Here is a 23,801-nt window from a genome sequence, read left to right as displayed (position 1 = left end):
GCTGTCCCCGCGTTCCAGGGTCGGTACCGGCGCTGCCGCAGCTCCCGCGCCGGTCCGGTGCCGTGAGGGGGTTGGCCCCGCCGCCCAGAGGGGCGTGGTACATTTACGCCCCGCCCAGACCCCGCCCCTCCGGCGGCCGCGGGGCAGGCCGGGATCGGCGCGCGTCGCTCCGCGCTCCCATGGTGCCCCGCGGCGGCTGAATGGGGCAGAGCCAAGATGGCGGCGAGCGCGGCCCCGGCGGGCGGCGGGTCCCTGTTCGAGTGCCCGAGCTGGTGAGCGGCCGCGCGGCCCGGGGGCGGGAGGGGCGCGGGGCTGCGCTCCCCGGGCCCGCACAGCGCTGCCCGGGCCGGCGGGCTCCGGGCGCGGCCCGAGGGTGCCGCCATCGACAGCGCCGCGGGGGGCCCGGGGCCTCCCTGGGGTGCCGAGGCTTTTCCTCAGAGCTCAGACAGAATCCGTGCTGTGGTAGGAATTAAATATCCTGCTCAGGGCGTGTGACCGGTACGGGAAATCTGTCAGCTTGAAATAGGCTGGGGTTTTTATTAGCCTGAGTTCAGAAGTCAGGGCTGAGTGCTGCAGAAACAGCATCGCGACCATCCCTGGGCTGGGTTAGAGGTGGCAGAGCCCGCGGTGGAAGGGAGCCCTGAAAATGCCGGGAGCAGAGCCTGGCATCGGGGTGCCCTTGTTCGTTTGTTCTGTGTTTGGATCATCGCTGAAGAGATCTTGGCTCTCCTGCCTTCTTTGGGTGCAGGAGCACTGGGATGGGTACAGGGATGGGATGGGTACAGCAGCACTGGGATGGGTACCAGGATAGGTATAGGGGCACTGGGATGGGATGGGTACCAGGATGGATACCAGATCACTGGGATGGGTACCAGGATAGATACAGGAGCACTGGAATGGGCACTGGGATGGGTACCTGGGCACTGGGATGGGTACCAGGATGGGTACCAGAGCACTGGGATGGGTACAGGGATGGGATGGGTACAGCAGCACTGGGATGGGTACAGGAGCGATGGGATGGGATGGGATGGGTACCAGGATGGGTATAGGGGCACTGGGATAGGATGGGTACCAGGATAGGTACAGGAGCACTGGAATGGGCACTGGGATGGGTACCTGGGCACTGGGATGGGTACCAGGATGGGTACCAGAGCACTGGGATGGGTACCAGGATAGGTACAGGAGCACTGGAATGGGTACCAGGATGGGTACCTGAGCACTGGGATGGGCACTGGGATGGGTACCTGGGCACTGGGATGGGTACCAGGATGGGTACCAGAGCACTGGGATGGGCACTGGGATGGGTACCTGGGCACTGGGATGGGCACTGGGATGGGTACCTGGGCACTGGGATGGGATGGGTACCAGAGCACTGGAATGGGTACCAGGATAGGTACAGGAGCACTGGAATGGGTACCAGGATGGGTACCTGAGCACTGGGATGGGCACTGGGATGGGTACCTGGGCACTGGGATGGGTACCAGGATGGGTACCAGAGCACTGGGATGAGCACTGTGGTATTTTAAATCACACAAGCACCTGAGAGCTGGAGCTGTGTGGCCCAGCCCAGGCTGTCCCTGCTCACCCAGCTATGTTGTAGACACTTTGTGACAGTGCTCATGTGTTGTAATTTAGAGCTGGTTTTTAAGTGCCTGCTGTAGTTGGTAAAGCCATTTCACCTTCTCATGGAAGAGAATTCCTCGTGTATTTTAGGGTCTTATTTGTGCTGAACATACACAATAATAAACATCTACATGAGACAGGATGGTGTTCCATGAGGTGATGACACAATAAACCAGATAAAGCCAAAGATTATTCTGGATATTCAGCTTGAAATTTGAAGTATCATCCGTTTTTTTCCCCCCTAGTGTTTTTGTACAACAGTGACCACAATATGCTTTATATTCCATGTAAATTGGAATGACTTGCACCTTTGAAAGCTGTAGATGGAGGAGCTGGGGAAACACAGCTTGTAAAATGCTCAGTCTCAGTGGTTTGCATGGTATTGCAGAAGAATTCCAAAAGAAATCCCATCTGGAGGAGAGAACTGTAACACCTCTAACTGTGAGGGCCTCTTCAGGTACCTGGTTTGTGCCTTCAGCAGGGTCTGACAGAGAGAGTTTCCCTGTGTCCCTGCCCTGGCTTGGTTCTGTTGTGCTGGATGAGAAGTGAGGTGGGATCTGGGAGATGATCCAATTCCAGGGGCCAGGGGGTCATGTTTGGGTACCAGGTCCTGTTCTCACATTTTAAAGACTTTTTGTAATTCACTTATTGCAACCTGAATGTCCTTTTACAATCATATTCCAAAATAGTTCTTGCTTACAGCAAAGTTCCTGTCTGGACTCTTTCCTTGTACATTGTAAGGAAACTTTTTATTTTCTCTTGGACTCTGTTGTATGTTTGCACATTGTAATGGTTGTAGGGACCATTTTTTGTGTGTTTGTAGCTGTGAAGTAAAGGAGTGCCTGAGACAATTTGATTTTTTCCAATTGACACATGCAGACTTGGCAGCTAAAACCAGTGAAAACTTTGTGTTTTTCCTTAATGCTGCTTTTGAAACCCAAAAAAAGGAAAAATAAAAAAGTGAGCCAGCAGGAAGGCAGCCTGGAGAGCTTCCAGTCACAGTGTTTGTGTTCTGAGCAGTGAAGCCAAAATGGGAAGTGTTGGCTGATGCTGGCTGCTGATAACCATGCTGGAAGTGAGGAGCTCTCCTGCCAGGTGCATTTATTTATTCCTGGTTATTTTTCTGTAGAGTCTATTTCATGCTAAAGCTCTGGATGCCTTCTGCTGACATCTGCTGACCTTCCAGCTTATGGTTTGAAAGTATTTGTTCCTTTCAGAGCCAGGCAAAGAGTGCCCAGGTGTGATGTGGAACCAGTCTGGGCCTTTCCCAGGTAGGATTCTCCAGACTGGAGGTGGTTTGCAGGAGCAGGATTGGAGCCATAGTGCTGTTATTCAAAGTTCTGGTTTAAGAGGATGTAAAGATACCCTGCAGGAAGCCTGGTCTTACACAAGCCCCAAAAAGTCTCCTGTGCAGGCAGCATGGGAGGGCTTCATCCCAGAGCTTTGGGTGACCAAGAGCATGGAGTTGCAGAGAGTTTTCACAGTCAGAACCAGATTCTTCTGTAGTGAATTATCTTCAATCTCCTCAACCTCTATTAAAATCAAAGTCTTTACCTATTTATGTTCCTGCTTCTAAGGAAAGCTGGCTGGGGCCTGTGGGCACCAATCACATGAGAAATACATCTTAGATATAATCAAAAGGAGTAGCTTTTTTCCTTGCCCATGCTTTTGAGGTTTGCCTCTATCATTTTACCTCTTCTTCCATAATTTGGATAGTATCTGAGTACCCCATTTCCAGAAAAGACTTCTGCACTGAAATTCCCAGTTTTCATCTGGTTTAAGTTGTGGCTCTGATTTAGTTTTTGTGCTGTTCTAGGTTGCTTCTTCATAATCCATACAATATTTATTCTTTCTTGCCTTGTGTTTCCAGCAGCTAAACTTAAGACAGATAAAACCAATGGTTGCCACCTTGCTGATGCCAGAACATGTTTCTATATGTGCTGTAACTCCTCTGTACATGTCAGCCAAGATTTGGGCTGTGCATGTACAGCTGGCACAAAGAGGGTGCCAATACTTCCTGTAGTTAATATTTACCCATTCCATGAGATCAGAAAATGTCTTTAGATAACAATTAGACATCTTAGTTTGATTAAGACTTCTGCAAACCCTCTGAGCTGGCTTTAGGTGGTAAAAGTGGTTTCTCTGAGGTACAGGTTATGTGGTGTATGGTTTTGAAGGGATCAGATGTTTAGTGGATACTGCCTGCCTGTCCTTTTGTCCTAGTGTAACTTGTATTTGGAATTGTGACTCTTTCTTTATTCTCTTTGACACCTCAGTAGTGGGGATGTCAGGTTTGTCCTGGAATGGACATACATAAGAAATAGTTTGTTTGAAGACAGAAATTATTTCTCTTTAGTTTCTTTGGCCAAGAACTGGCTATTCCTGGTGATGCTTTTACACAGATTTCTGGAGAATGTGAGCTCCAGAGTTCTGCACATTCCACCCTGTCCTTGAATTGGACATGAAGGTGTGTACATGAGTCACAGAGGCCAAGATTTTTAGGAAGTGGCTAAATTTAGGTTCTGAGTCACATTTAGGAACCCAAATAATTGACCTAATTTTAAACTAACACAATAGAATTATGGCTGTCCTGTCTATGTCCTTAATAGCAACCATTCCAAATTTCTTGTAGTGATTTACATCAGTCAGGCTGCTGAGTTTCAGCTGGATATAGACATTAGAACCCTGCTGGCCTGTCAGCATTGAATCTGCACTGTGGAAGAGATCCTGATTTGTAAAATCTCAGTTCTCTTACTTGGCACATTCCAAAGTGTAAATGGCCTTGTCCTTCTTTTCCAAAATGCTTTATCTTTGTTACAGAGACAGGGCCTGGCCTTTGGAGCATGAGGTGGAGAAAGCAAAGAAACACAATTTTCTGTTTCTAGTACAGAAGAAAGATTTCTTTGCTTGTAGGTATTTAAATCTTTTAAAAACCTGTGCTGGAACCTGGTTTGTTCAGTGGTGTCCCTTGTGAATATTTAACTGCTGATCATTGTAAGCAGTTGATGTCTTCTGTAAGCCAACAAATCCACGTGTGGCAAATCCCAGGCTGGGAATGCTCCTGTTCTCCTTGCCAGTCAGCTCTGTTCATTCCCTTTCCATTCTCCTGAATCCTGGAGCTCCCTCCCAGGATTTCAGGATTCAGGAGGCACTCAGGGCATGCTGGGTCTCAGTCAAACTCACTCAGCTAGTGCCCACCACAGTCAGTGCATTTGCAGGTGTTATTTGCAGGTCACTTGCAGGATGCTGCCCTGGGGAGGCACTGGGGACTGTGATGCACCATCTGCAAGGTACAGAAGAAATTGCTTTTTTCTCATTTTCAAACACAAGCACTTGTGCTGGAGCCAAGTTGTGATAGCAGAGCGCTGGCCTTGGGCAGTGCTAAGGGCTCTTTGTGTTCTGCAGAGAGGACAATCTGCTGACCTCAAGTAATTCTTCATCCTTCAGAGCAGGAAAATCAGTTTAGTGGATATTTTAGCACATAGTGGAATTTGTTTAATGGAAAAGGATTTTTTTAACATTGGACATAAAATGGGAAAAAACTGCTCTCCTGTCCCAGCATAAGTCCAGCTTTCTAACAAACTTTCTTCCAGGGCATTTGTGCAAGAGATTTCCTTTCATGTTCTACTCCTTGATTTATGAGATGTGAGATTTGATGGGGCAGAACCTGTGAAGGGTGACTGATACTTCCAAATCCAGGCATTACTTCTGATCTTTGGTGGCTCTGGAGCCAATTAGTTTTTAATATAAAACTGAGCAATCTTTCTACTTCTTTTCATTAAAAGGCTTTTCAGGTATCTAACTTGGGCAGCCTGAACTGTGACATTGACTTAAAATGTTCCAAAGGAGTTTTCTATCAGAAATTACTTCTGTGAATTTGTTTTCATGGTATCATAATCAGTATTTACAACCTTCCTGTGTTCAGTGTTTGGCAGGAATAGGTAGATGGGGGAAATACTGCCTACAAAGGATTCTCTACAGTCCAAAAGAAGCCAGAGAATAGGTAGATTTTTCTAGCACTTTAATTCACAGCTGAAGGCACTGCCTTGCAATACTGCTGAGCTTGGCTTATGTGTTGGAAATAAAGTTGAGGGTAGAGGCAAAGTAAAAATAAGAGCAAGGATGAAACTAAAAGTAGAGGGGGCAATGAAAAAGCAGATCTGGAATGTAGCAGAACATGAGCATCAGACAGGATTCAGCTGTGCTGGAGCTCCTGGGGCTCTCCTGTGACCTGAGTGCTTCAGGGAGGAAGTTGCTGAAATGTGTTAGGACAGGCTGACCACTGAGTATCCAGGAACAGATCAGGGAAAGGAAAAGCAGAGGCCAGACTGAGTAAGAAGTAGATTTGTAGAATGAATTTGTTGAAAGGTTTATCTATTTGGAAAGAAAAGGAAATTGGGGAAGTAGCTGTTGTTTGATCAGAGTAAGGCTGGTGTGCGAAAATTACCAAAAGTTGGGTTGCAGAGTAACCAGAACTTGGCAATTTCAGAGGAAGGGGGGAAAACAAGTGCTCAGAGGCAGAAAGAGGGAACACTGAGTGGACAGGAATCCATGAAAGGAGCCTGTGTGTGCTCCAGTGAAAGCTGAGCACTGAGATGTGCAGGGAGCACAGGAGCACACAGCAGTGCTCAGGGGGAGCCTGGCTGGAACTTGCTTGAGCAGTACCAGGGAGGAGCTTCCCTGGCTGTGCTGGGGGATTCCAGCTCATCACACAGACTGTGTCCCACCTCTGGGAGCATTTCTGCTTGCTGGCCTGTCCCCACATCACCACAATCCCATTTCACTGCTGAAGTCACCACTTGTGCTGAAGTTTAGCATCCTCTGCTTTGGCTGCTGCTGTTTGTTCATCCAAAACAATAGGAGTCACCATTAACCATGTCCTTGTTAGGGTGGTATATCCACAGCCTTTGAGAAGGGCCTGACAAGAAAACTTGTGAAAGTCCCAAGTGGTCAATTCAGAAAGGGCCAGAGAGATCTGGGCAGGCTGGTGTAATGGATTGGAAACAAGGAAAATGTCTAGGAGAGAAATGAAGTAGAAATAACAGGAGGCTGTGTTCTTACATGAAATTATTGAGGGGAGCTGACCTTGCAACACAGAAAAACCAATAAATGCAAGGCACACCTCAGAAATGTGAACATCTGTATTTAACCCCTTCAAACAACTTCAGCTACCAGTGACCTTTCTTTCTTCTCCAGCCACCCTGAGAGCATCCCTGCCATTGTCACTGTTCCCTGGGCTCCCTGCCCTGAGCAGAATGGGAACATGATCTCTGCAGAGTTCCTCAGCAGGGCAGCAGTGCAGCCAAGAACTGGGTCACTGCTGCTGCCTGGAAAGCTGCTCCAGCAGCAGAGATGTGAGGAGGTCCTAGAGATGCACATGCTGAGATATCTGAGCAGGAAAAGATCCTTTGGTGCCAAGAGCTGAGGGATCCTGTGTGCTGCAGGTGCCCCAGCAGCATCCTGGCTTGGAGCACTGTAGGTGCCCAATATGTTCCTGCTGCCCCCATGAGTTCACCCCTTGCTGTGATCTGCTGAGTCCCTCAGGCCTCTGTGCTGCCCTGCCCAGGTGGGAATGCTGCTGCAGGCAGGTGGATCTGCTCCAGGAGCTGAGCAGGAGCAGGGGGGCTGCCCTTGGTGTGCACAGAGGGCAGGGGTCCCTCTAGGGCTGCAGCCTGTCCTGTGCTCACAGGTGAATGGAGGGGCTCTATTTATAATGCTGCATTTGTAATGCTACAGGTGTGTGCAGAGCCCACAAATATATGCAAATATTTTGCCATCACTGTCCTAGAGGAGAAAGGTGGCACAAGTTTCTGTTTCTCTCAGCAGCCAGGGGTAGAGATTGCCATTTTGAGGGTGACATGAGGAAACAGAGCTCTTCAGCCTCTCTGGTTGTTGGTCTCACACTGTTTGCTCTCAGGATTTGCTCTGTTTATTGTGTAAATCAGGTGGTTTTCACCTAAACCTTGAGATACTTCATGTCCTGTTACCTACACTCTTAGCATAAAGAATTCTTGGGTTATGTGTTGGCAGAAGGAATTTGCAGGGAGGAAAAGAAAATGATGGGATTTTCATCTTTTCCCCAAAATACTTCTGCTTACATTTGTGCAGGTTTGGTCTGTAACTCAAGCAGCTCTAATAACATTTTTATTAAATGTTTTGATACTATATTTTTCCTTTCTTTATTTTCCAGGGCAGGGAAACCACCACCTGGCTTACATCTGGATGTAGTCAAAGGAGACAAACTCATTGAGGTATGGAATTAGGGTTTGATGGATTTGGTGTATCAGCAGCAGAACATTCCCCATCATTTTCCACACTTATTCATAAATATTTCCTTTCTCTCATGTATTCATTATCTTCAAATCAGTTTGTTTTTCTCTAAATCAATGAATGAAGTGACTTTTCCCTTGCCTGTGCAAGGCAGCTTTGTGCCATGCAGGGCTCCCATCAGTTAAACCTCTTCCCTTTGTGCTGCTTGTTTGACAAACCTGTCTGGTCAGTTTATTTCTTTATTTTGCATTACAGTCAGATTAAGCAGGCATTCTGTATTTTGCAAGAGTGCTGCTCTGTCCTACAGCATGAAATACAGTTTGATTTGATTTTTCCTCCCACATTCAGGATCTGTGAGCAGTGTTGTGATCAGCACAGATACAGCAAGTTATTTTTATTACAGCACCACCTCATTCTGTGTTTCATATTTTATCTTGCATCACACTGAAAGTAATAAATAAAGAAAAGTCTCTTTCCCATTGTTGACAGAGAGAACCCAAACCAGTGAATGTATTTCAGTGTGGAGAGACTCCTAACTTGAAGCTGACTGAAACAGAAATGGGTCTGGGTGTAGTGGTTTGATACAAATGCCAGGCACCCACAGAAGTCATTCATTTATCCTGCTACAGTTGGACAGAGGAGAGGGGAAAAAATTAATGAAGGACTCATGAGTTGAGATAAGGATTGGGAGAAAAAAAACCACTCTAAAGGCAAAACAGATTCAAATTTAAAGGTATAAAGTAAATGTATTATTAACAGAGTCAGAGGAGGATACAAGAAGTAAAATAAGCCTTTTAAACACCTTTTTTTTCCCTCAGCTGTGGGGATTTTGGTCAGTTCATCACTTGGGATCTTCTCTTTGCTCAGGGAGAGGAGTCTTTGCTGTGCCATGGGATCCCTCCCAGGGGCAAAAACTCTTCCCAAAACTGCTGTGCTGAGGGTCACTCATCCATGGGGTGCAGGCTTTTAAGGCTGGGCTGCTCTACTTTGGAAGCAAAAGGCCTTCCCTGTCCATTTGGGTCTGCATGGATCACAGCTTTCCCTGGCATCACCTGCTCCAGTGTGAGCCCTTTTCCCATGGGCTGGGGGTGGATCCCCAGGGCTGTGGGTGGATCCCCAAGGGCTGTGGGTGGATCTCTGCATCCCCCATGGATCCCCATTCCCTGTGGGTGGATCTCTGCATCCCCCATGGATCCCCATGGCTGTGGGTGGATCTCTGCCTCCCCCATGGATCCCTACAGGCTGTGGGTGGATCTCTGCCTCCCCCATGGATCCCCACAGGCTGTGGGTGGATCTCTGCATCCCCCATGGATCCCCACAGGCTGTGGGTGGATCTCTGCATCCCCCATGGATTCATGGATTGCAGGCACAACTGTTTCACCATGGTCTCACCACAGCCTGCAGAGGAATCTCAGCTCCAGCACCTGGAGCACCTCCTCCCCTCCTTCTCCACTGCCCTTGCTGTTTCCACGTTGTTTCCCTCACATCTTTTCCTCAGCTCCTTCTCTTTTCTGTCTAAAAGGAAAAACTGCTGCTGGTAGGTACCACTGCCACTAATTGAAATATTCTTGCAAGATCCTGTAGCCAAACAGCACTTGGATGTGATCCTTGTGTTTCTCTGTTCAATACAGGTGGCAGAGAGTTTTTCACTTTTGTCTTTTCCGGTGGGCAGCAGTAACCAAGGAGGAGCATTGTTAATCCTGGGCGTTGTTGAGCACTTGATACTCACCGAGCCATCAGTGTCCCAGCCTCTGCAGAGGCCTGAGGGCACCCTGTGATTGCTGGGTCTGCAAAGTGCAACAGCAAAACAAGCCATGCAGTGTTTAAGCTCAGTGTGTGAAGAAAAACACTGGGTTATAGCTCAGAGGCACAGAACATTTTAAAAACGTTGTCTTGAATTAAAGGCAGTACAGTTGTCTTCTCTGTTGATGATTTGTTGCAGTAACTTCCAGGAATTTGTGTCTTTGCAAAATCTCTTGCTGGTGTTCCCCAGTCAGGGCACTATTGTTTGTGTGTAACGGGTGCAAATGAAAACTTACAGGATCCTTTGGTTTCAGTTGTGGGCAAGAATGAGAAATGGTTTGATCAGTTTTTATGGTAATTGAAATTGTGAGGTAACTGCTTGCAGAGCTGATCAGTGTTTGTGGAGCAGACTTGAGTTTATGTATTTTAACAGTGCCAGACTAAACTGAAATATTGATGAGCTGTTGATGCTTTGTCTTGAATTTGCTCTGTTTATTCATATTCTTGAATTTTTTTCAGGAACTTCCAAAAGATTCTAGGAATCTAATATGCTTCTCTGTTTGATATTCTACCTCAGAAACTCATCATTGATGAGAAGAAATACTATCTCTTTGGGAGAAATCCTGATCTGTGTGATTTTACCATTGACCACCAGTCTTGCTCTCGGGTCCATGCTGCCTTGGTCTATCACAAACATCTCAAGAGGGTTTTCCTCATAGATCTGAACAGCAGTAAGTAGTGTGGCATTTAACCAGACAGAAGAGCTGTACTTCAGTGCTTAAACATTCTGAATCTGAGACACTTTTTCCCTTTCCATTGTTGTCTGCACTGAGGGCAAATGGATATAATTTGAATTTGCATCGTAGGGAAAGACAAGGGTTAGGGCAAAGGAGTGTTTGCTCCAGTCAGCCTACAGCTGCCTCAGTGGGTGTTTCAAACATTTCTAACTTGTAAGAGGCCAAAGGAGATGAGGAAAGTCACAATTTTACACAAATCACAATTTTAGTGAATCCTTGTCTTCTGAGGGTGATTTCCCAAGGTCTAAAACCTGTCAGGTGCTTTTTTGCACTGTCCAGACAGTTCATTGGGACCTGCAGGAATACAGAAAGTAAAAGGTGTTTGTAGTTTATTTCCAGTGATTTTCTGAGGACTTCTGGTGTGTGTTACAGCAGTTTGTGAGATGGTGATCCCCATAGCTGATGCTTTCAGCAGTACCTCAGTGCCTTGTACCTTGGAACAATGTCTGAGATTCTCAGACTTGAACTGGAATACCATGATCCCAAGCTGAACAGCCTATTTTGCATTTTGATGTCCTCAGCACATGGCACATTCTTGGGCCACATCCGTTTGGAAGCTCACAAGCCCCAGCAGATCCCCATCGACTCCACGGTTTCCTTTGGCGCCTCCACGCGCGCCTACACCCTGCGGGAGAAGCCCCAGACGCTGCCCTCGGCAGTGAAGGGGGATGAGAAGATGGGTGGTGAGGATGAGGAGCTCAAGGGTCTGCTGGGGCTGCCAGAGGAGGAGACAGAGCTGGATGTGAGTATAAGTCACTGTGATGTTTTCTGAAAAATCCCTTTGCTGGGATTTCTTCACTTGGGAAGCTTCAGCTTCTCCCTGTTTTGCTGCTTTGGAATGAGATTTGGAGATTGTTTATCCTGCATGTGAATGGGTTTAATTTAATGGCTAATCATGGTCCAGCTGTGTTGAGGCTCTGACAAGTCGTGAGTTTTTATTATTCATTCTTGTCAAACCTTCTGATGTATCTTTTGCTTTAGTATAGTTTCAGTATAGCATAATATAATATAATATAGTATAGTATGATATGATATAGTATAATATAATATAATATAATATAATATAATATAATATAATATAATACAGTATGATATGATATAGTATGATATGATATAGTATAATATATAATATAGTATAGTATAATATGATATATGATATATATATGATATAATATAATGTAATGTAATATAATATAGTATGATATGATAGAATGTAATGTAATATAATATAGTATAGTATGATATAATATAATATAATATAATATAATATAATATAATATAATATAATATAATATAATATAATAATAAATCAGCCTTCTGAGAACTTGGAGTCAGATTTTCACCTCTCACCTCGTCCTGGGGACCCTCACAAACACCACAAGTATGATGGCACACTGCCTTGATGGCATTTCCAGCAAGGACAGCATTCCCTGCTTGTTTGCTTAGTCATGGGATCATTTAGGTTGGAAAAGACTTTTAAGATCATCAGGTCCATAAATCTAACACTGAAGTTGAAACTAAACAATGTCCTGTGGTCTTGTGGTGTGCACAGTCATGTGATTGAAGTCAGACTTCATTTGTTTGTAAATTTTCTGCAGAATCTGACAGAATTTAATACAGCCCACAACAAAAGGATCTCCACACTGACCATTGAGGAGGGGAACTTGGACATCCAGAGGCCAAAGCGAAAGCGGAAGAACTCCAGAGTGACGTTCAGTGATGATGATGAGATCATCAATCCAGGTAAGGACCTTGCTATTGTTAGGCTTGAGGTGAAGTCTCTTAGGTCCTATGAGGTGTCTTTTTACTAAATTGAGGAGAGAAACTTCTGGACTTTTTTCTTTTTTAAGGAGACAAAGAATAATTTGGTCACTCCATCAACAGGGAGCACATTCCTACATTACCCCACAGAGGTTGTTTTTCCCATGTGCTTACTGAAGGCATCACAGGTTGTGCTCATTAAGGCATTTCTGGTTGTGCTCATTAAGGCATTTCTGGTTGTGCTCACAGGTTGTGCTCACAGAAGGAATCACTGGTTGTGCTCACAGGTTGTGCTCACTGGTTGTGCTCACACTCATCCCTGTTTTTCTTTGCAGAGGACGTGGACCCATCTGTGGGGCGGTTCAGGAACATGGTACAGACAGCAGTGGTCCCTGTTAAGGTATGGGGTGATTCCTGACTTTCTCATTAGCACATTACATTGATGAACTCACTTTATGATTTATGAATTGCATCTTAGAAACAAGAGTGCTCCCACATGGGAGGTGTTTCATTGCTAGGCAGAAGTGATGTCTGTGTTTCACAGTTGTCTTTTTTAGCAAATTTGAGCATTTCCCTTTGAACCCAGCTTTGGCTTTTTTCTTTAATAACATATGGGATCAATGGTGATATTTTTTTTCCTCCCATGAAGAAACATTTTCTAGAAATCTAGTGCATTAGTCAGATAAAACTGTGGGAAATGTGGAAAATAGAAGGGAAAAATGAGAGTTTGTTTATTTAAATACTTTGTCTGATGTTTCATACATTTGTGTACTAGAACAAGCAGGTTTAGGCTTTGCTCCAAGGTGAGAGTGTTGCCAGTGTTCTATTTAATTGGAGTATGCAAGGAAAAAGAAAGATCTGCAGAGCTTCAGAGCAGCTAAGCCACTGTGTAACAGCAATTTCACTTGCTGCTCTTATAGACTAAATAACATCATGTAGAGAAGGAAAATGTTCCATAAACCCAGACTGCAGGACAAGATTCCAATGATCAGGAGCAAAATTACCCAAGTGATCTAAAAGTTGCAGTTTCTTTCTGTAGGGGAGGGAATGTTTGTGTTACAGTGCTCTCAGGCACAGGGTGGGACTTGGGGTGTCATGTGCAGGGCCAGGAGCTGGACTCAGTGAGCCTTGTGGGTCTGGTCCAGCCCAGGACAATCTGTGACCCACTTGGTCTTTGTTCAGGATGAGCTCAAGATTGGCAGGAGTGTAAAGGAGGTGAAGAGGTGCTCACACTTCATCTAAGTTACACCTGAGTGTCAGCTTTTGTCTCCCTTCCTGCACTGTGCACCTTTAAGAGTTTATTGTTGTGGTTTTCAAGGGATCCCAGAGGAAACCTTGTAGGACAAAGACTGGGACATGGTCTGTGGGCACTTTGTATGTGGCAGATTTAGGTGCCTCTTGGGGAAAACTATTGGAATATTACCAATAGAGCCAGACTGGATGTGTCTGAGCTTGGCTGGCCTTGCTGCTGAACCAAACAGCAGCACTGTGGTGTTTCACCCCACAGACACTTTTGCCTGGCTGGGTGTGTGGTGTTTCACCCCACAGACACTTTTGCCTGGCTGGGTGCTGCAGCTGGGCCCTGCAGACAAGTCCAGGCCTGCAGGAGCTCTGGTGGTGCTGGGATGGAGCTTCCCCCCATAACAGGGGCTGCTCCTGGGGTTTCCTTCTGGCAGAGAAGCTTTAAGGGGATGGTGAAGGAAAGGAGTCGGTTCTGATGGAGGGTTTGGATCCAGAGCTTTATTCTGGCCCTCAGGCCTCTGAATGCAGCACCAGCTCCCACAGAACTCCCTGAGCCCGTGGCTGCTGCTCCTTTAACCCCGGGGAGAGGGGCAGGGAGGCACCAAGCAGGGACAGGAGGGGAGGGACAAAGGGACAAAGGACACCTGGATGGGCCAATGCCCCCCAGGGGTAGAGGGCATCCTTTGGATCTGCCAATCACTCGAGGCCCTTCTGGAATGCCAGGAGTGCCAGACAGTGCTGGGAGGGGAGAGGAGAGTGGACTGACACACCTGGGAGGGAATTATCAGGGGAGGGACCCGAGGTTCTGGGGTAAACCTTGAAACCCCAGCACACCAGAGGACGGTCTTGGCACCCAGTGGAGGCAGGTTGATGCTTCCATGCACTGTGAGTAACTCCCTGACTCCTCCTGCCCACAGAAGAAGCGCCTGGAGAACGCGGCCGCGCTGCCCACGGACGAGTCGGCGTCGCGGCGCATGCAGAGCTTCCCCTACAGCGGGGGCCTCTATGGGGGGCTGCCCCCCACCCACAGCGAGGCCGGCTCGCAGCCCCACAGCGTCCACGGCACCGCGCTCATCGGGGGGCTGCCCATGCCCTACCCCAACCTCGCCCCCGATGTGGACTTGACTCCAGTCGTGCCCTCCACAGTGAACATGAACCCAGCTCCAAACCCCGCTGTCTTCAACCCCGAAGCTGTGAATGAACCCAAGAAGAAGAAATACGCCAAGGAGGCCTGGCCGGGCAAGAAGCCGACCCCGTCCCTGCTGATCTGAGCTGGGCTGAGGGAGGGTAGGAGTCACAACTCCAGAAACTTTTCATGTCTGGTATCGTCTTTTTAAAATTTCAGTGTCCTAACACATGTAATACCAAGATTGGAGGAGTGAAATATCCTTTAAAGATCTGTCTTCAAATGTTTTTATATGTCTGTTATAAAAAAAAAAGAAAACACAGCTCCCGTCTCCTTTTGAACCAAAACCCCTACAAGCCTTTTCTTAGCCACACAGTCCCAGAGCTCTTTGTGCTGAGTTTGGATCCACAAGTCCAAGGGGCAGTCACACAATTTCATTATCACTTATGGCATGACCCTGCAGGTCCGTGTATTTCAGTGCTGGGCTCGCTGTGCTGACACTGCTCCTGCTGGACATTCTCACAGCAGGGCAGCTTTGTCAAGAGGAAATGTTTGTGGGGCCAAGCCTTGCAAAATCCCATTGGAAGGAGTTGTAAAACTTGCAGAATGTAGGTCAGTTTTTATTTTTTATATTTTCAAAACCCCACCAATGTGGGGCATTATTGTCTTTTTTTATTATTATTATTTTTAGTTTGGCTACAGCTTGTTTTGATTTCCACATAAAACACTAGATCATCCCATGAGCCATGAGTTGAGATGGATCAGCAGGGAAGCAGCTGGGTTCCTTAGCTCTGTTCCAGTGCTGCAGAATGGGGTCTGTGGGATGGATACAGGGAATCCAACAGGATCAGGCACTGTCTGCACTGTGCCATGGTGACTCCCCTGGATAACTCAGGGTGAAGTTAACACAGTGGAGTTTTTTTAGACTTGGTGGCCCCTGTAACTTAAATAGTTTCATTTTAATTTGCAAATGGAACTTTTAAGTTTAGAGTATATGAGATTCATCAAGACAAGAAGCTGGGAGGACTGGCATGTTCCCCACACACTAATATTTTAGCTGCTGGGAGCTGCAGGTGAGAATTGAGTGCTGCTGAGAGCCAGAATAGGAATTCTCAGTGGACTTGGGTTGTTGCTCAAGCCCTTTAGTTCCTTGGGTTTATATTTGAAAATGATTCACATACTCATACATATTGTGGCTGTACTTTATGCAAGGTAAGGCCAGAGCTTTATTATTCTTACATTTATTCTGGATTTTTGTACACACTCTAATGCAGTTCAGCTACAAGTCACATTCCTGTGCTGTTTGTTTGGGGGATCCAGGAAATGTGCACTGAAATGAGAGCATGTACCTGGCTGTTCACTGTGTGCAGGACTGCAGCTGTCTGGGGAGGTGGTGCCAGGTTGTTGGGACAGGGCTGTGCTCCAGGGAGCTGGGATGGTGCTGGATCAGTGCTGTGCTCCAGGGAAATGGGATGGTGCTGGATCAGTGCTGTGCTCCAGGGAAATGGGATGGTGATGGATCAGTGCTGTGCTCCAGGGAGATGAGATGGTGCTGGATCAGTGCTGTGCTCCAGGGAGCTGGGATGGTGCTGGATTAGTGCTGTGCTCCATTTAGCTGGGATGGTGCTGGATCAGGGAGATGGGATGCTGGATGCACCAGACCCATTTCAGACAGATGCCCCAAAATCTGTGAGTTCTGCTCTTCTATCTTGTGAGCAGCTGCCCAGCTCACAAGAGCCATGGCTTTAGAGAGTGCTCTGTTCCCTCCCACACCATCACATCCAGCTCAGACTGTTCCCTGTGTGCATTCAGCACCTGCTCCATGATCCAGCTGTGCTGCTCTGTGTTTAAGTTGCCATTGATGGTTCAGCTGTTGGGCATTTGTTCTGCTTCCCAGTGCTCCCACAATAACTCAGAATCTTCCTCTTTAGTCTAAGATTTTCATTTCCCAGCCAGTTGCTTTCTGAAGGCAACTCTTTAGAGTAAGACTAGTCAGGACAAACAAAAGTTGAGCAGGTTTCCTTCTTTTTCTTTTTTTTGTTTTATTTTGGGGGGAAGAGGGGTGGGTTGGGGGGTTTTGGGGATTTTTTTTGCAAGTGGCTCTTTGCAAGATTTTTCTTGACAAGGGAAACTTCACTGCTCGTTTTTAAAGCTCTTCTCCTCTCAGACTCTGAACCAGCTCTTATTATTTCAGAGCTTAGGGGCCACAGCTGGCCACGAGGGGACAGGAACATCGAGGGGCTTTGTACAGACATTTGTACACTTGTGTAATATGTAATAGGCCTTTTCACACTTCTGTTGAGCTTTTTACCTGTAACCTTTACTATGTTGTAAATTAAATGCAGATTTTGCCAGGTTGGAGAGTGTAGTGTGTTCGTTCCAGTGGTACAGCTGAGCCTGCCTGTGGTGCTGTGGCTCAGGGGAGGATCCTGCCATGGCAAAGTGCCCTTTTCCCTGCAGGCCTTGGCCTGCCTCAGGCTGCAGCTCCTAAAGCTGCCCCAGCTGCTTTGCTTGTGACCTGCTCTGCTCCTCGTGCTGCACTTTGGTACACAAGTGACACTTGGCAGTGGATTTTGAACAGTGGCTGCTGTTGTTGTCCAAGTCGAGTTTTATCTGGTTCTGGCATAATCCTCTTTGTAAGTTGTACTCCAGAGCCCAGCTCTGCTCTCTCATTGCTCAGCCTGCTCCTCTGACAGGCTGAGGCACCATCCCCTGTCAGTGATCTGCAGCCTGCCCTGGGCTGTCACCCCAGCCCACCTCGCTGTGCTCACCAGCCACAGGTGCTGTGGAACAGAGCCACCACAGCAACACTTCCTCAGTCACCAGCTGTGCAGACTTGCAAAAGTGTGTGCCAAAATAAGGAATGCTGGCAGCAACCTCTGGAACACGTGGCAGCTCCCTGCTCTCAGCCCTTGCCAGTTCATGTCCACAGGGAGGCCTGGTCTTCATCTGATTTGTGAGGCTGCCCCAGCAGTCCTAGCAGAGGGAGCCACTCCTTGCTGCAGTCACTTTGGCACAACAGGGCTCTCAAAAACATTGCTCTTCACACATCTCTAGAAAATTTCAAATCAGCATCACAGGGCTTTTAGTAAACATTGACAATTTTGTCCTGTGTTCCAGGCAAGTTCTCAAAGCCAAAATCACCAATTCCCATGCAGTGTCATGTGATCTCCTGCCCTCCTTTTCTCTTGCTCTTGGCCATCACAGCACTTGCTGAGGATGGAGAAATCCTAAGAACATGCAGAAAACCAAAAGCCAAACACTGCTGGCAGCAGAGGCAGAGCTGTTGGTTTTCACACACTCCTCATACTTTGTAAAATCGATTTCCCTGATGGCACACAGGTGATCCACACGGCATTGCTGCTGGCACAGCTCCAGGTCGTACCTGGCAGAGTTAAACTCATAGTACAGCTGCAAGTAGTGGGGGTCCTTGGAGATCCTCTCCAGCACTGTCTGCATGGAGGCTGCAGAGCCATCAGGGACCTGGAAGGCTTTTGTCAGCCTGTACTCTTCCTCCCAGTCTGGGAACTCTGCTGAGGCCATCGTGTTGGCACGAGTAAGGTTCAAGTAATAAGTCACCATATCCTGAGGGAGAGAAAAACAGAACTGGGGAGACATCAGGACAAGACTGGCCCTGGGTGAGACACTGGGTCAGGCCTGGCCCCCACTCAAGGGCCCAGCTGCCCTCCATGGGGCTTCCTACCCAGATGGGCACCTGGGGACACCTCAGGTGAGACCAAACAGAGCCACTCCAAGCAGAGCCTGTTACCTAAGGGCTGAAAGAAACAGGGTGGCTTTGCTCTGCTTGACTTGGACCTCCAGACATCAGAAGCTTTGAGCCTGGCCTGTTCAGACATCTGTCAGTTACTATCAACACTGCCCAGCAGCAGAAGCAAGGGCTACACGAGTGTTATGAGCAGTTATCTTCTCAACTGTGAACAAACTGAAGAATCAAGTTTTTCACAGCTGTTCTCTTGCCCTTTTTCTCTCTGCTTCACTGACTCCCCAGACTTGCACAGTGTACCTTAGCATTCACTTCTCTGCTATAAACATGTAAACAGAGCAACTATAGAGAACATGAACTATAGAGAGCTTCATCCACTACAAAGGAGAGCATAAGCACCCATCCTCCACCTCTTGGCAAACAAGAGATGGGAAACAGAAGCTGCCCCTACAATTCACCTCAATTCAGAGGGACACAATTTTTGAGATGGTTTAAATGTTTTGGAGGGGGTCTGACAAGTCTGTTATTACTCAAAGAGTAGTTCTGTGATCCATATTATCTGAGGAGCAAAGCAAGTGTCAAATGGAACTCACTAAGGACATGAACAACACCACAAAAACTGTCTGACCTGCCCAGGGGAACTCACCCCAGCAGGATGCACTGGCTGCCAGGGCCATGCTTTGACTCACTGATGCTCCAACTAAATCTTTGTGCCAGACACAAGGCTGAAATATCCTGGGTCAGAGTCCTCTCCCACTCAGCCACTCAGCCTCTGTGCACTGAGAAATCCTGAAAAGCCTCTTCTGACTACAGGGGGGATTAAAGTTGTTCTGGGGCTGCAGTGTGGTGCACACAGGGGTCCCCTACCAAGACCTGCAGGGTGTCCTGATCATAGTCAATCACACGAATGGCAGGGTTGTTGGCTCCATTGCTCACTCCAGGTAATGTTGTTTTCCAGGGAGTCACTCCAGGGGCCAGGAACATGACATTGATTGGAGCACCTTCACAGAAATGCAAAGCAAGTTGTGATGGAGACCATGGCTTGTCCCACACCCTGTCCCCATCACAGTGAGCACCTGGAGCAGATTGCACTGCTCACAGCACCTCTGTCCCCAGCTCCCTGTACCACCCCACACACAAAGATGAACACATGGAACAACACTGGGGACTGAGCACAGGGCTGCTGCAGCCAGCAATGGGCTCTCCAGTGCTGCCAAAGACTCGCAGTGAGGGTGGCCAGGGAACCACACTCTGCAAAGGTGTTCACCCAGAGCACCCCACACACACACACAGATTCAGCACTGCTCTCTCAGCAATGCCCAAACCCCTCAAGAGAGAACAGGCAAGAAGGGGGAACAGGCATAGAGGGGAAACAACAATATCTGAGGGTGAATAGGAAGGAGGGCAGAGGCTACAGACTGAGAACACTGTTGCCTCTTGTTGCCCAAAGCATGTCAGATGTTTTTCCTGGCTTCTTTAGTGGCTTTCAGCCAACAGGCACTACAAACTCTCATGGGCAGTGATTCTGAGAGCTGTCAGAGCTGTCACACAGGCGCTTGGGTGAGCAGAGCAGGTACCTGTGTGGCTGTAGAACACACGAAAGCTGTCAGTGTGATGGTGCCCAAAGAACTGGGCAGCGATCACCCCGTGGTGCCTCTGCACAATCCCCAGGTAGCGCTCGTTGAAGCCCCTCCGGAACCAGGCCTTGCCCCGTTTCTTCTCAAAGAAGCCAGGGGGGACGTGGCCCACAATGTAAACCTACAGAAACAAGAGCTGCCCTGAGCTCAGAGCCCACACCAGCCATGGAGCACCAGCCAGCTGCAGCTGCAGCCAGAGGGAGCAGAGCAGGAAGAGCTTCCAGCCCAGGTTGTTGACTCAGTCCTTTAATACCATTTCATCTGCTCTAGAGGCGTTGGTCAGGGTTTCTTCCAGCCACTGGAACTGCCCCCCAGGATCCTCCTCAGCAGCTGTCTCATCATTCTGGTCATAGTAGAGGTTGGTGTTGAGGACAACCATCCGTCCCCTCATCCCTGGGCCAGGCAGCTTCTCACTGTAGAAAGCTCCTTAAAAATGAAACCAACAGAGGAGGAGCTGCAGATCTGCTCACACTGGTGGCTGTGATCCCAGATCCCTTTGTTCCCACCTCTCTCTGCTCTCCTTAGCAGCAGCCACAGCAGGGTCACTGCCTGGGACAGTGCCCTGAGCACTCTGGATGTGCATTTGGAGTGACTCCTCCCTGTGTGTCTCTTGCCAGTGAGGGGAGACCTGAATGAGTGCAATGGGCAGCACCAGGAGCTGGGCAGCTCTGGAGAGCCCCAGCACCAGCTCCCACCTTTAAAGATATTTTTCCTCCCTCTGCAGGTCACCACTCTGCATTCTTTCCAGTAACTTGACAATGGAGAGAAGAGACTAAAGTATAAAATAATTTCTTCTCTTGCAAGCAGAGCTCCAAGACAGAAATCAGCATTAAATTGGACCCTACCTCTGCAAATCCTCTATGAATACTGCTGCTCTGAGCATAGAAGCAAGGAAAATTGTTCATGATATTCTCCTACCCCTCCTCACATCCCCAGCATGCTCTAAACACGTGCCAGACCTGCTCTGAAGAGAGGAAGGGAGGCATCACTCAGCCAGGGCCGCCACAGCTCTGCTGTTTGGTTGTAGATCCTGTGCTCCTTCCCAGGAAACTGATTCTTGGGGTGGAAGTCATGATTGCCCATGGCTGCATAGACCTTGGTACCTGGGGGCAGAGCCAAGGAGGCACAGGGGAGGTCAGGGCTGCAGAGGCTCAGGGGAGGGAGGTCAGGGCTAAGGAGGCTCAGGGCAGGGAGGTCAGGGCTGCAGAGGCACACAGGAGGGAGGTCAGGGCTGCAGAGGCTCAGGGCAGGGAGGTCAGGGCTGCAGAGGCACACAGGAGGGAGGTCAGGGCTGCACAGGCTCAGGGCAGGGAGGTCAGGGCTGCACAGGCTCAGGGCAGGGAGGTCAGGGCTGCAGAGGCTCAGGGCAGGGAGGTCAGGGCTGCAGAGGCACAGGGCAGGGAGGTCAGGGCTGCAGAGGCACACAGGAGGGAGATCAGGGCTGCAGGGGCCCTCTGAGCTCCCTGAGGCACTCCCAGCCTTGGGAAGAGCTTTGCCAAGGCCAGCCACCCCTCTGCCCAGGGCCACCACAGGGCTCTGAGCCGCCCTTGGGACAAGGCACCCACAGCCAAGTGACTGAGCTGTCACCAGCAGTAAGGCTCCTTGCCCCCTACAGACACAGGTTCTGTCTGAGGCTGTCCTGCAGCCTTTTCTGCCTTCATTACTAATGACAGAAACCTTTCTTTTTGACAGAAACATGAGTGTGCATCAATGCTGTATGGCTCAGCAGAATTGAAGCCATCAAACAAGTCCCTTCTGTGCCCTTCCCCGTCCCAATTCTGCCCTTTCTCCATCCTGGTTAACCCTTCCCATGAGTCTCTATGCCCCTTTCCCCTTCTCATCCCCTCAAATCCTACCTGGAAAAGTCTCTTTTATCAGAGAGGTCAGATTTGCTATTATGTGCAGAACCTTTTCTTCTCCGAGCTGCTCATTGGGGACATGGGGAGTGTCATCTCTACAAAAAGAGAAGCAGCACAGTCACTGTCTGGGACTAACAGGGCCTGTGCTTACAGCAATGAGCTGAGAAATTTGCCAACTCCTCTCTGTGCCTGCTAGAAGAGAAAGTTTAAGCTTTTGGGTGCAGAAGTCAGTGCTATGTTGCCCGGCCAAGACGCTGAGGGAGTTTCAAGAAATTGCTCACAGGGAAAATGAGATTCACTCCAAACTTGAGTGTTCAGACAACACTCCCAGGGATGCACAGGGTGGGATTGTTGGGGTGTCTGTGCAGGGCCAGGAGTTGGTAATCCATGATCCTTGTGGGTCCCTTCCAGGCTCAGGACACTCTTTGATTCCAGGATTCACTTCACCTTAAAACCCCTGTGCACCCTGCTTTGGGGTGTGTCACAGGCACCTGGGAACACTGCAAGGGTCAGCACTTTGCAATCTGAGGGCATCTGATCTGCAATAGCAAAGCAGAGCTGTTTACACAGCTATGAACCTATGAAACAAGGAAATGCCCCTCTAAGGCAGCAATCTAAGGCTGCTCCATGTCTGTGTTTGCATTAACATGCTTATGGCATTTGTAGGTGATGCTGAGCTGTCCACAGGAGAGAAAGGAGAACATTCAAAATCATGTCAGAGGACTGGGGAAAATTGCTTGAGGGAAAAAAACTCAACATAAGGTCACAAGCACCAATAACTGCATTTAAGTAGGAACAGGCATCTACAGGGACAGAAAATGAAAACATGGGACAGGCAACAGCCCTGCAAACTGGAACTGGAGGTTACAGCAAGTTGGAGCTGCACTATCAGAAGAAGGATTATATACACAATCACCATGCAAAATAAAGCTTTTACCACCTGTAAGTACTATTGAGGCCTCCCGTAGGACAGGGAACACCCCTGGAAACCACACCAGGAGAGAACATCCTCCACTGGGGAGGCTCCTCTGACTCCTAAAGCAGGACTGTCCCTTCCTGAGCCAGTCTCCAGGTGCCTCATCACAGCCACAACTGCTGCAAGCTGGTGTAGAGTGCTCTGTTCCCACTGCTCTGACCGGCAGGGCTGGATGCACGGACACACAGCCCACAGCTCCTTCTCCTGGGCATTCCAGGTACTCGGACTCACTGTGGGGCCACACAGAAGGCACAGAGGATGGACAGTGAGCTGTGATCCTTTTGTCACCTCACTCCACAAGCTTCTTGCCAGTGTCGAGCGCCCTCGCTGGGGCTGTGCTTTCGTCCAAACCCGTTTTGCATTACAAGGCACATTCTGCCCTCTCCTTTCCAAAGCCCATGGAAAGAGCCCTGCCACACACACCACGAGCCCGTACGGGCAGCATCGCCCTTGTCCCGCCCAGCCCCGGTGTCCCTCAGGCGGGCCCGGCCCCTCTTACCCGGTCCAGAGCACGAAGTCAGGCGCGGCCAGGCGGTCCCGCATGGCCTGAGCGGCCGAGCGGAGCAGGGTCCAGGGCGAATCGCACACGTAGCTGCCCCAGGGTCCGGCGGGCTCAGCCCGACCGCCGCCCGAGGGGCACGGCCGGCCCGCTGCCGCCGCCGCCTCGTACCCGGGGTCCCAGTGCAGGTCCGTGAGGTGCCAGAACCGCCCGGAGCCGCCGCTCGCACCAGGCAGAGGCACGGCCAGCAGGCACAGCCAGAGCAACACCACGAGCCGGCCCGGGGGCAGCATGGCTGAGACAGCCGCCCTCACCTCTGCTCGGCCCTCACCTGTGCTCGGCCCCGCCCCTGGACCCCGCCCCCTCATGAATGCCAGGCCTGGCAGCGCCCGCTCTCAAAATGGCGACGGCGGCTTCCCCGCGGCCTCCTCCTATAGGATAGAGCTGGAAGGCGGAGGGACGCGATTGGCTGCCGGCCGGCAAAGCGGCCCTTGTGCTGCATGGCAGACACCACCCACCTCACCTGGGCCCGGCCCTCACCTGT

At 49.1% G+C, this 23,801-nt stretch overlaps 2 protein-coding genes and 1 non-coding gene across 3 annotated transcripts; 2 read left to right on the top strand and 1 right to left on the bottom strand.

The window, feature by feature from the left end:
* The first annotated feature begins 133 nt into the window (after positions 1 to 133).
* Positions 134 to 16,920, top strand: PPP1R8 (protein phosphatase 1 regulatory subunit 8). Its single transcript, XM_071453415.1, has 7 exons — positions 134 to 272; positions 7,814 to 7,874; positions 10,214 to 10,367; positions 10,955 to 11,175; positions 12,032 to 12,176; positions 12,530 to 12,594; positions 14,354 to 16,920. The coding sequence occupies exons 1-7, from the start codon at positions 217 to 219 to the stop codon at positions 14,705 to 14,707; spliced, it is 1,056 nt and encodes a 351-aa protein (XP_071309516.1). The 5' UTR covers positions 134 to 216; the 3' UTR covers positions 14,708 to 16,920.
* On the top strand, positions 9,606 to 9,768 carry LOC139603109 (small Cajal body-specific RNA 1). The gene has a single exon (XR_011683577.1). It is a non-coding gene; the product is annotated as a small Cajal body-specific RNA 1 (non-coding RNA).
* On the bottom strand, positions 16,580 to 23,776 carry SMPDL3B (sphingomyelin phosphodiesterase acid like 3B). Its single transcript, XM_071453414.1, has 7 exons — positions 23,258 to 23,776; positions 21,780 to 21,877; positions 20,883 to 21,026; positions 20,177 to 20,349; positions 19,864 to 20,044; positions 19,154 to 19,287; positions 16,580 to 18,147 (listed from the first exon to the last, which is right to left on the bottom strand). The coding sequence occupies exons 1-7, from the start codon at positions 23,623 to 23,625 to the stop codon at positions 17,764 to 17,766; spliced, it is 1,482 nt and encodes a 493-aa protein (XP_071309515.1). The 5' UTR covers positions 23,626 to 23,776; the 3' UTR covers positions 16,580 to 17,763.
* Positions 23,777 to 23,801: the final 25 nt, after the last annotated feature.

The sequence above is a fragment of the Agelaius tricolor genome, unplaced genomic scaffold (genome assembly GCF_023055355.1).
Source record: "Agelaius tricolor isolate 1412-34295 unplaced genomic scaffold, bAgeTri1.0.p SCAF_36, whole genome shotgun sequence".
NCBI lineage: Eukaryota > Metazoa > Chordata > Aves > Passeriformes > Icteridae > Agelaius > Agelaius tricolor.
The sequence above is the reverse complement of the archived record's forward strand: the minus strand, read 5'-3'. Positions and strand labels throughout refer to the sequence as shown.